This window comes from Perna viridis, chromosome 15, assembly GCF_037379345.1.
Source record: "Perna viridis isolate PV_CMFRI_1.1 ecotype Kerala chromosome 15, ASM3737934v1, whole genome shotgun sequence".
NCBI classification, from domain to species: domain Eukaryota; kingdom Metazoa; phylum Mollusca; class Bivalvia; order Mytilida; family Mytilidae; genus Perna; species Perna viridis.
Window position 1 is genome coordinate 24,604,203 of NC_142459.1, and position 13,077 is coordinate 24,617,279.

The following is a 13,077-nucleotide window of genomic DNA, read 5'->3' on the forward strand; positions in this document are numbered from 1 at the left end:
ATCATATAATGCAAACCATATGATTTTCATTTGTGGCACAATTGCCTGTGATAAGAACTACCTTTCATTGTAACATGCATATCAATTTTATCTGAAACACATTTTTTGTAGTTTATACAGCTTGGCATTTTCACTAATTTAAAATTTTAGATGAATTTAAGACATACTCCATATACAACAACAGTCAATTGACTTGACAATTAATTTTATAATTAGATGAAACTGGAAAATGAGCGGCTATGCCAGGCATTCTCCATTGTTTAAGCCATATTTGTATATCAAAGTATATATCTAGTCAGTGCACTTTTAATGTCTTTATAATGCATCCAATAATCAAAAATCCCCACATCAGTTCTATGCAGGATACCCCAAGGAACATTCATATCAAGTTTGGTTCCAATTGGTCCAGTACTTTTAGAGGAGAAGAGTTTTGAAAAATTGTTAACGATGACGGACAACGACAACGCCGACGGATAGCAAGTGATGGCAATAGCTCACATGGCCTTTGGCCAGGTGAGCTAAAAAGGTTGATAACATTACAATCACATAACAAAATTAGGTCTTATGAGATGACAGAAAAAAATATTTTTCTAACTAGAAAGCATGTTACATCTGAGATTATTTTTTTTCTAAATAAGTGCCACTTGTATAACAAATTTTCATTGTAAGAAAAATACATGTACATGATATAAATATACCTTGGGAAATAAACATATATAATAGTAAAACTATCTAGCCTAGAATAAATTTTCTATAGCAAATACACCCAAACATATATTGCCTGAAGAGAAGTGGAATAAATATGCTTTATTTCCATATAGAATAATAAGTACTTTAGATACATATTTCACATACAGCTATTTATCTATGGAATATTATAAATCTCACCTCCTTGGAAGAGAAAAAAACGATGAAGTACAAAACAATATTTCAATTTTTTTAACCATATTTTCCTCTATTTTCAATTAAAATATATTTATGTTGACGGCTCCCATTTTTAAGAAAGGTTTATTCTAAAACTCAATCCCAACCTTCCTTTTGTAGTATGGCACCTTGCGGTACAATTTCATACTTATAGTCAAATTTTTGTTGTGACAATATATACAAATTTTGTTAGGACACTATATATTTTGGGGCAACAACAGCATGATAACAATTTACAGCTACAATTTTTTTAGCTATAGTTAAGTTCATGCACATCAATATAGTGTATCTAAAACAAAAATGTGATTACCATTAGATACACGTATTTGCCACAGGACAGATATTTGACCAGAACAGGAGCAGTCACTTTTGTTGGCCCCTTATTCCTAAATGGTTGAAGTCAAAACTTCCGAAATCAATCCAAATCATCCTTTCAAAGTGATTTATTCTCTTTAACTCAAATTATTATGCAGACATAAAAAATAAAACTCTTGTTTCTTTATTCTTACTTTGGGAGTATGGCACCATGTAGTAAAATTTACATGAAATCCATTCATTTTTAGGGTTATAAGGTATTGTCAAAACAAATATCTGCATATGATTAATGCCACTGTAAGAGAAGGTGGAATTGCAACTAGCTTGTCCATGTTTCACTATGGACAATTTCAATGATTTTTGATTTACAGTATAAAAAACCAATATCATGCTTAATTTTCCACACTCTTTTAATACATGTAGTTTTTTTTTCAAGGGAGACAACTTTTTACTTACTACATCCAAGTAAGCACTGTTTCTCCTTATCAGCAACTGTATCACCTTTAGCCTCAACAAAACACTCCACCCATTTTACAGTTCCTTTATAAGCTACTTTAGAACACAAGGAACCAACACATAGCTGAAAACAGTCACATATTACTATTATGTCAGAACATATATATATATATATATATATATATATATATATATATATATATATATATATAAAATTCCCAATGATGTTACAACTGTCAAATTTGCTAAGCAAATTTTTGGTCGTTCCCTCCGTGGGACTCGAACTTGTAACACTGTGACATCTATGGCAACACCGCCTGCACTAAGTCCAGCGCCCTAGACCACTTGGCCAGCTAGGCTATATAAAAATATAGCTTTCGCTGGCCAGGTCATTCCGCCTCGTAGGATTAATCTAGGGCTGTAACTTAGTACACGATGTATGGTAGTACGGGACAGTTTATCTAGGTGTTATTATGTAGGATAGAGGATCAAATTAAGGATGCAGTTACAGCCCTGTGTCAAATTGATACAGGGAAGATAACGTAAACTGATACAAGGGTCTGAAAAATTCCCAACGATATATATATATATATATATACACAAATGTCTCAGAATGTGATAACTCTATTCGCTACAGCTATATATTTTTATACAGCCTAGCTGGCCGAGTGGTCTAGGGCGCTGGACTTTGTGCAGGTGGTGCTGCCATAGATGTCACAGCAGTATGAGTTCCAGTCCCGCGGAGGGAACGACCAAAAATTTGATCGCAAATTTGACAGTTCTAACATCGTTGGGAATTTTTCAGACCTTTCTATATATATATAGTTTTTTTGGTTTTGTATCTTTTCAACACCATTTTGATATTTCATAAAAGCAACTAAATGAAAATTGAACATTGTGAAATTTGAATGACTAACATAATTTGTGTGAATTTAAAATAAGTTTAAATCAAAGTTTACTAAGTAGTGAAAGTACATTTAGCTCTCTGCCCAAAATTACACTAATGTGTCCTATTTTATTACCATTGTGATTGTTTGGATAGATTTGTTTTCCATAAGAATCAGATTGGAGTTCACATCAATAGACATAAACAATTCACAAAAGTTGCATTTAAATTGCTTGCAGCACTTTTGAATTATTGTGAAAAGCGTTAACGACGTGATAAACAACTACTGTAAAGGTTTATTATTCATTGGGTACCAATTTTCGTGGATTTTGTAAGTTTGGTATACGATGAAATTTGGATCCCAATGAAAAGAACATATACAATTCATTTGTATGAAAGAGTTGTCAAATTCATGAATTCAAGAATCCACGAACTGATCATTTTCCCCTAAACGGTGAAAATTGGTACCCATGAAAAAAAGTACTCTTACTATAGTATTATTGTGTAAGGTTTTCCATACTGCCGAGGCTGTAAAAGGCGTATTGGACGGCTAAATCCTGTATTCACAGGACGACTAGATCCCATATTGGCGCACTTTTGTTTTTTTGTATTGTATTGGCAGTTTTTATCATATTTAAGCTAATATTTAAACGTTAGTAAATAAAGTGTATACTTGTATACCATAACACATCCTGTCCAGATACATTAAGACATCACTTACCCCGTTTACACACACTTTAGAGTGGCCATTACAATATGTTTTATAATTATCGCTCTTCTTAGACTCAGGGCAGGTTGCACTACCAGTACAAATAGTTAAGGAAACAAATAGATGTACTAAACACAAAACACTTTGAAAAACAAAAAGTAAAAAATTAGATGTATGCAATTTATGTGGCCAAAAAATAAGGGCTAAATTAGGATTTTTAGTGCTTTTAACACATTCTTTCTTTTTCAATTATAATACTAAAAGAAAAATAAGTTACTTACCACTGGCTAAAGACAACAATATAAAAGCTATTTACCAACTCAGGAGATCATGTCAGTGGCCATCAACAGCTGTATTCAGCAACTGCTAATGACCACCACAATGTCTTCTGAGGTGTTTATTTGATCATAATATTCATTTTCTGAAAGTATACTCAGCTAGATTCCATTAATGCAAACAATATAAAGGGAAATTACTATTAAAAAAATTCAAAATTCGAAAAATAAGGAATTTCTGAACAAAAATAGGGCTTTTTTAGGATTCTTCTGCTTTTACTAGGAAAATTAGGGCTCCTTTTGAAAAATAAGGAAAATAAGGGCCCGCTTGGAAGCCTGATAGGTGATGGACAGCTATTTAAACCTTTATCATCTAAGCTTTTGACACCTACTTTACTATATTTTGCAAAGAAGTGTATAGAGAAAGAGCTACCTAATAAGCCACCTACTCCTAGAAAATTGGAATGCCATGGAAGTCAATATAAAATTCATGTGAAAATAATTTAAAAAAATACTCACTGCCAAAAGGAAAACTGACATTATTTCCCACAGAATTTTCTAACTGCTTTTTTATAACTATCAATTTAAAAAGGATATTTGCAATATGCATTTTCAGCACAATCAGTTTTTTTACGACACAATTTTTTAAGACTGGAATTGTAGGGTGTACATGTGTCTGGGTCACAACAACCACCCTGTGAAGGACTGAAATAAAATAAATTTTCAATTTAAGTCACATGTATATAATATATTTTAACTATTACAGTTCTTCACATTTTCTAGTTTCAACCAGTAAAAATTCTTAAAGAAACATAAAGAACATGGATATCTGCAGTTTCTCTTTATCATTACAAAATTAAATACAGGAAACCATAATCTAACTCACTGGTTTAAACCTTGGAATACTTCTTTCTGATTATTTACTTTAAAAACAACTAAGAACACATATTGAAATGTCTATCTGCAGCAACCCATGACATACCTGCATACATGACCTTGTGTCAAGGTACAACCAGACCCATCTGCCTGGCGTCCTACACAGCATTTATCATTGCAATCATCAGCATAGCCACAATCACACTGCTCTCCATTCTCTACAATACTGTTACCACAGAAAGCAGCATCTGAACCTGAAACATTTTGTAAAAAAAATCTTCTGAAATGAAACTAGTCTTTTTAAGAAATGTTTCCAATTTTTGAACAGACTATTGAGTGATCAAAATTAGAAATATTCCTTATAATTTAATTTCTAGTGGATGAAAGTCCAAATGTAAATAATTGATTTGTAATAAAAAAAATTATTTTGTTTGAGATTATTTGAATCACAGAGAATGGAGAAATAATCATTTATGACAAAAAAGTACAAAGCCAGGTTTTCAAGACAACATAGTAATCTAAGAGAGAACCAATCAGAAAGCTTGTTATAAAATTCAATTATAAAATATATACATATCAAAATGAAAATATTTGATAATTAGGACGTTGATGACTGTGCACACTGCACAACTATAAAATCATGATAAAAATGACATTGGATACCAAAATATATTTCACAGAGGTGAAGTTGCAAACAAAATTTAAAATCATTCCCATAACTGGAAACCAAGAATGTTGTTACAAAAATGTTTCCACATGCTGAAAAAAATTCAAATTTTGTTGAACAGGAACTCAGTGTAAGTCACAAACTTGCCAACAATGTTCTTCCTATCAATTTGAAATCCATTCAGTATAAAAGCTGAATTAAATAGGACAATTTTTTTTTCACAAACATTATAAGTTACACCTTGTTAAATCATTTATAACACATGCATATCACTCTATTTTGTAATATTTAATTTATTGTTTGACATGTAGACAGAATCACATATGTCTAACAGAAAAATCATACCTACATTTGATATATGAATAACAAAATAAAACAACATACTCTTGAAACAGTTGACCTTGCCAAATCGACCTTCAAAAACAGCCTCCATAACACGGGTCATGTTGTCTTTACTGCACGGTGAAAATTCATCATTGTGTGGCTGGTTACCCTTAGTAGCACTGGCATACATTATGTAGTTTCCTTGGCTGGCATCTCCAGCACGCGTACCATAAGGAGCACACGTCATTCCACTGTCATGCTGAAAAAGAATCCAAATATCACAAACTGCTAGCATCAGGAGCACTTGTACCATGAAAAGCACAATGCCTTCTGCTGTCTTGCTGAAGAAAAAGAAACCAGAGAGATCAAACTGTTACCATCTGAAATCATACCAAAGGGAGCACAATGCTCTCTACTAAAAATAGAGTAAATACACTTGCACTATGTCCTAGTGTAACATTACTGTACGGGTACAAATACACCCCTTGTCATGCTGAAAATAAACTAAATAAGAACATTGAATGTAGTCTGATAAATCTCATGACACACATTAGTTAAAGGTATGAATAGAGCTAAGATATTTTGACTTTGATGTCGGGTACTGGTATTAAATTAGAACATGTATGGTTGGATAGTAGACAGGATTGAAGTCTATACAGTTGCGATCGACATTGTTAGCAGTTTAATTTAACATTAACACTTACTGGAGAACCAAAGTTGTGACCAACTTCATGAGCAAATGTCAGCTGAGAGACACGTGGGGCCACATCATCACCATAATTAACAAGAGTGACAATTCCAGTGTTAAGGGATTTCCAGACCTGACGACCACCTTCTGGAAATGCTTTGTACTGTTCACAAATTCCACCTGAGGCTTCTGTAAAGATACAAAATGTTTGAAAAAGCATGAAGAGGCAATTAAAACCAAGAAACAATTGTTTCTCCTGGCTGTAGTCATCCAAAATTTGATTATCAGCCAATGCTAGCATTGGTTAAACTTCACACTGATCTACAAGCATTGCCAAAGCTTCAAACTAAGATTTTGTCCTAAGGATCTGACCCAAGACAGACCCTGGGTATCTTGTTTAAGAACTCTGTTGGTGAAGATATAGGTCATGCAGAACTCTGAATGATAACTTACGTCCTGAGGATCCAACCCAGGCTAGTCCAAGGGTCCCCTGTGTAAAGTCTCTGTAAGTGAAGATATAGGCCAGACAGAACTCTGAATGATCCTGTTTAGAATTTAAGTTGAGGAAGTTACTGACATCAATATTACTGTCACAGAAATCTGAGGCTGCATTGGTATTACACTTCTCAGTCCCTGGTGTCATAATCTGGAAAGAAAAGTATATTACTGATATTCTAGAAATACATAAAGTTAGACAAAAGTTGCCCCCACTTCACATGGACTTACTTAGGTCTCACTAACCACTTCTAACGTTTCCATTACTTTACATGTTAAACAAGTAATTTTCAATGTTTCACTGTGAATTCGAAGGACAAATGACACCTTAAAGAAGCACACCATTGTAAAGGTCGGAAAATAAGGCTTTCAAAATCATTATCTAATGGTACAATGACCGTAGAAATTCTTCACAAAACTTACTTGAATAAAAAATACTGAAAATAAACATTTTTACCTTTTCTGCTAACAGACAGCATGGAGACAAATTACTCATTCATACACTTTTGTAGTAAATTACAAATATGATTTTAAAGTACACATTCTCAGCTTTATTTTAACTACTTTTGATCAGAAAACACACAATTAATGCACTTACAATGCATATTTCTAGGTTCAGTGTGTTTTTGGTACTACATAGGGGGGGGGGGGTGGCCATTTGACCTGGTTAGTGAGACCTTACAAACATTTCATGAGTTTTTATGTTTTTCTACATTTTATGACAGCTTGTGGTATTGTGAGTCTAATAAGACCAAAACTATCAAAATCAGACATGCGACTACAAAGAAATGGTCATTTTTATATCATGCCCCTCAGTGATTTTTTTCCCTAAATTACTAAAAAATGACAATTTTAACTAACATGTCACATCAAATTGATATCTGTGATAATTCAAGAAGTTGTATTAGTAAATATCATTCATCATTATGAAAAAAGGACAGATTTCAACAATAATCACAGTGTGATTCTAAATCTGTAAATTACACATTTCTCTGAAGTATGTCATAATTTACTTATGGTCTCACTAAACACTTCTACCATTTCCATTACCTTACGTAAAATTATGATACTTATCTCGGAACACTTACAGTAGTTCTCTGTATCTTAAAAGCTATTCCTCTGTACCAGAGATTCCCATCGTATGTCTCAAATCTGGTGTTAGAATAAATGCTGTTGATGGCATCCACATGGGTGGCAAATGTTCCTATAATGTCTTCTTTAGCTTGTTCTTCATTTTGCTAGGGAAAAAAAGACAAGCATTTTGAGACCCTCACCTCAAAACAAAAATTCAATTTCATAAAGGTAGATCATACCTATTACAAACCTATTTCATTAAGGTAGATAATACTGTTACAAAGAACACTCTTTTCTGTCTTCACTCTAGGTCATACAAACAGTTTTATTACTCTTATTTCAAACGAGTTTTTGAATAAAAAAATTAATGATAAAATAATAAACATTACTTGAAAAACATTTCTTTAAAGGGAGATAATTTGCAAGGGGAGATAATTGGGGACAATTTATAGAACTGTAATTGGAGTTATAGCTTTTTTTAATATTACAACAAATACAAGAAAAAAAGTTTGGTGACCCTCAATTTTCAGGATCTGTGTTGATGACAATGTTTTATTGATACCCTTGATTTGCACACAACAGGAAATGTAAATATTTGAGCTGACTAGTTAAAGGGAACAAACATCATATTACATGTACAGTGAACGCAAAATGTAAAAAATTTTACAGGACATTCAGTCTGGTAATCAATGAAACTTTACCAAGAGACCGGCAGTCATTCTATCAGACTTGTCCATCAGACCAACGATATTTCATTTTCACTGCATGTATTTTAATTAATAAAACGTGGTAGCATAAAGCACAATGCAAACGATTCTTCTATCTGCTTTGACAAATTGAAAAATATGGCAAATCAGACAGCGCAATAATGGCAAACAAGCAAGAATACCAGTATATCCCAAAGGTATAGCAGTACTTAAAGAAAATCTGTCATGGCTCTCTAATCATTATACAAGGAATTGATTTTACAATTCTAATTTTTTCGGTCTTTTGGTAACCATGAAAAAACACAAAAATTAGATGGCTGCAAAAATTTGGAGTTGCACAGAATCTTGAAATTAAAATCAGTGACCTATGTTTCTTACATAAAAATTTTAAAGTACATTCATTAAAGGTCATCTACGATAAAAAATTAGGAAAATCTATAACCTTGAAATAATAGTTATGATCAACCATGGGTTCCACTTTTCTTAATTGGTGATCCCAAAACTTGCAAAAAATGTCCTAAAACAATAAGTTGATGTGTCACAATTCAGAAATTTTACATGAAAGAATTCAGTGTTGAGTTAATAATAACCTACATCTAAAATAGTTGTTTTTTTTCTGAAATCTATTACACACAAGTTTCTGAATACATTAAATCACCAAGGGTTAGTCAGAAGGAAGACCTGAGTCTTTAGCAGGGGTTCATATAGCAGAGGTCTAAGGTCTAGAATCCTCAATATCTCAACAAGGACCTTTGAATTATTTCTCCAGTGAACCTCCCATACAAAATTTGAAAAAAGCCCTGGGCCCATCAATCTTGAAATCTAATTCTGTCTTTTTGGATTTTGACAACATACATATCTTGATTTGATTTTCTCAAACAGTTTTGGATCAGCCTGCATCCGAAGGAAACATGTATTCTTTTTTGTCAAGGTTCCACGTTTCTTTCTGTTCAGGGCTTCAGAATATTTGTTGTGGTATGTTGTCTCCTCTTCAAAATAGGACTGCAAAATATAATAAACCTTGTTAAACTGAATCAATTAAAAGTTTGTTTTTACCATAAAAAATAGCTCCCTTTCCCCATTCAATGAAATGTTGAAAAGGTAAGAAAAAAATCTATTGATGTTACCAAATAATTTAACTCCAATAAGTAACAAATTATAACCTGTAAATCAAAAGTGTCATAGTAATGCTACAGGTAGTAATCACCTGTAAATCAAAAGTGTCATAGTCAGGCTAAAGGTAGTAATCACCTGTATATAATAAGTGCCATAGCAAGGTCACAGATATTAATCACCTTTAAATAAGAAGTGCCATAGCAAGGCCAAAGGTAGTAATCACCTGTAAATAAGAAGTGTCATAGTAAGGCTTCAGGTAGTAAACACCTGTAAATAAGTGCCATAGCAAGACTACAGGTAATAATCATCTGTGAATAAGAAGTGCCATGGTTATGCTACACTATGAAAATTACATGTAAAAATTATACAACTTTGAAGTGTAGCTTCAAACCACTAAAGTACTATAATGAATATTGTTCATGTGAAATTCAAATAGTTTTACGTCATGACTTTCATATGAACTCTGTCACTAATTTTATTAGCTTCATGTGAAAGTCATGTGAAACAATATCTATGATGCTATAATTACCCGTCTAACTCTGGTTGTATATGGTGACTCAGCAACTTTCTGCATCCAATCATGATGTTTATCATTACCACATGACCCCTCAGCTTTTCCTGTCTGTCGTCGGAATCTAACAGGAACAAATTGAGAATGCTGACATATCAAACAATAAATACTTCCTAAAGTCATCTAATTTAGCTACAAGTCCCATGTTAAACTACAAATGTACATACAAGAGACATCTAAACTTCCTGTAAAGTTTCATTACGCGTGGACAGGCAGGCAAAGTAATATCTATGAATACCATCACTCTAATTGTACACAGGGTATACTTATTTCAGGGTTTGTACTGTTTTTGTGCAATGTTATAACTCTGTTTATCTGCAACAGATTAGTCAAAGTAAAGTCAGAAATACTTGAACATAATTCTTTTATTATGTATAAATTCAGCTATGCATCACCAGAGTCTGGCAGAGAGAGAATTTTAACCACCTTCCTTTTATTCACTGTCCTGAACAAGCCTGGTTAAGATTTTTTTAACCTGGTTTTAATAACACAAGATGGCAGATGAGCACTTTGACGGAAGGTCAAATGAAAAGTGCTCAAGGTCACAGAATGATTGATTAATCTAAACCAGGTCCTTGGCTATTTTGTAAATACCATAAATCTGCAGTTATACGTAATTCACTGTTAATTTTTCATATAGGAATGATTTTTGCCTGAATAAAATTATTATAGACAACAGTTTCATTAAAAAATATGGGCACTTATAAGATGAAATGACGGAAAGAATGCTCCACCTCCAGCTTGATTTCGTTTTTTCACAAACAAACATGATATCAGTCGATGTTCTGTTGAGATCAAAGGCATTTTCGTCCATATACGCATATTGTTAATAAAATAAAATATCACTGCTGTTTGTGCATTACAATTTTAAGCAATCACAGGTATACATAAGGTCGTACCAGAAAGATATATAAGACACCTACACCTACGTAGTGCCCGTCTGTCATCTTGTGTTATTGAAACCAGGTCCAACAAAAATCTAAACCGGGCTCATTCACCAACCCTTTATTGTAACAGTGACATGTATCACCAGACGGAGAAATTTTACCACCCTCCCTTTATAGTAACAGTGATATGTATAACCAGGGAGAGAATTTTTACCACCCTCCCTTTATTGTAACAGTGATATGTATCACCAGGGAGAGAATTTTTACCACCCTCCCTTTATTGTAACAGTGATATGTATCACCAGGGAGAGAATTTTTACCACTATGCCTTTATTGTAACAGTGTGATGTATCACCAGTGAGAGAATTTTTACCACCTTCCCTTTATTATTATAATGACCTCATAATGTCCTACTGAATAATAGAGAACCAAATAAAGGTCATAAGAATACTGGAAAAGTTGACATTATATTGTGGTGTGTAGTAAAAAAATGTGGGAAAACTGTCAGGGATGATTTTACAAGGTCTACAAACAGTACAAAAAGAATCATAATGGTAAAATATGGATTTGAAATAGTGGAATTTGGCTGAAAAGCAGAAAAAAAATCATTCCTCAACTGTTTTTCTATGTAATTTAAATAAACCCTTTTTTTTTCAAATTCCAAGATACAATCATGTACTTTGTTGCTACATGTATACACGATTTTACTAAGAATCAAAGCAATTTGCCACCAACAAAAAAAATTCATAACTTATCCCCACATGATGGTGAAGTGTATTTTACCTGTGTGGGTCGAGATCAATATGTTCTTCTTTATAAATAATGGAATGTGATTTAGGGATCTCTTTAACCTGACCAATGAATCGTCTGACTGGTTCAATGTGGTAGGTTGTCTCCCCTGGAATTCTAATAGATCCACGGAAATGTCCATCTATGATATACCCAAACACATGGCTACCTTTGGAACCTACAAGTACATTTTAATATCATTTCAAATCAAAATTCTTTGCACTATTTCATCTTAATTTCTAAATTTATTCATACAACATTTTTAATGCACATTTTTTAAAGTTTTTTTTATTGCCCATTTTCAAAGGTATATTCAAAAGTTGAACTAAAATGCAGAATTAGCTGTTTTGCCATTAATGATGGAGATACACCAACAAATCAATTCTAGTCGTTAAAATAAACCCGTCTTTTTTTTTCATTTAAAAAATTACGGTACGAGTCAAAATTTTTTAGGCTTCATCCTCTGACATACAGATAAAATATCTGTCATATTAATAATTCTATTCTTTATATAAACCCCTGGTATTAATCAGGCTCATCCTCATACATACATGTATTTAAGTGTCATGATTTTAACAAGTGGGGTTATATATACAATATAGGTACATTGTCGAAAATTATTGAAGATATGTGATGAGGCGATGGAAGAGGAAGGAAATGCGAGGCTCTGCCGAGCTATTTCCCCCGTTCCAAGCCGAATACACATATCTTCAATAATTATCGACAATGTACCTATATTGTTTTTATCCTGTTATATTAATAGTTTTGTGCGTGTGTACATTTTTAAAATAAAATTTTAAAATGCATATCCCCTGAGGAGCCCCGATCATTAAACCAGAAGAAAAAAATTAATATGCATGGCGCATGACTCAGTAAATATGTTCCTCCGATTCATTATCTTGGGGTTTAGGCAGTAATAAATCAAAGAGCATTTGTCTCTTCAAGAGTTTTATCATATTGTAATGCTTCAATTTCTTTCAGTGGGGACCAGTTTATGTTAAATTGTGACAGACACTCTGGCTCCGAGTCCGACATGACTGAAATGACAGGGGAAGTCGTCTGCAAACTGAAAAAGAATCAAATATGAACGAGCTTTGGGATTTGCCATATATATGACGGTGAAAAAAATACAAACAAAATCATTATTTGGTTTACAGAAAATCTTTTATTTTATTCAGCTAAAAAAGGTGAAAACGAAACAAAACAGCAAAAAAAAGATTAACCGGATGCGCAATCACAATTTGTTTATATTGTATCTGTGGTGGCAGCCATGATTAACTTATGCATACCAGAAAAAGGTAGTTCCGCCGATCATGTG

General features: G+C 33.0%; 1 protein-coding gene across 3 annotated transcripts in view; it reads right to left on the reverse strand.

Moving 5' to 3' along the window:
* The window catches only part of LOC148597572 (disintegrin and metalloproteinase domain-containing protein 10-like), a 39,554-nt gene that overhangs the window by 15,935 nt on the left and 10,542 nt on the right, over positions 1-13,077 (reverse strand). For all 3 annotated transcript variants that reach the window (XM_088564478.1, XM_088564480.1, XM_088564479.1), the window contains exons 4-14: positions 11,754-11,937; positions 10,042-10,147; positions 9,252-9,398; positions 7,704-7,853; positions 6,574-6,766; positions 6,137-6,309; positions 5,493-5,691; positions 4,548-4,695; positions 4,163-4,270; positions 3,303-3,387; positions 1,696-1,819 (exon numbers count right to left, since the gene is read on the reverse strand). In XM_088564478.1, the coding sequence (XP_088420604.1) occupies positions 1,696-1,819; positions 3,303-3,387; positions 4,163-4,270; positions 4,548-4,695; positions 5,493-5,691; positions 6,137-6,309; positions 6,574-6,766; positions 7,704-7,853; positions 9,252-9,398; positions 10,042-10,147; positions 11,754-11,937 (1,617 nt within the window). The remainder of the gene's footprint in view (positions 1-1,695; positions 1,820-3,302; positions 3,388-4,162; positions 4,271-4,547; positions 4,696-5,492; positions 5,692-6,136; positions 6,310-6,573; positions 6,767-7,703; positions 7,854-9,251; positions 9,399-10,041; positions 10,148-11,753; positions 11,938-13,077) is intronic.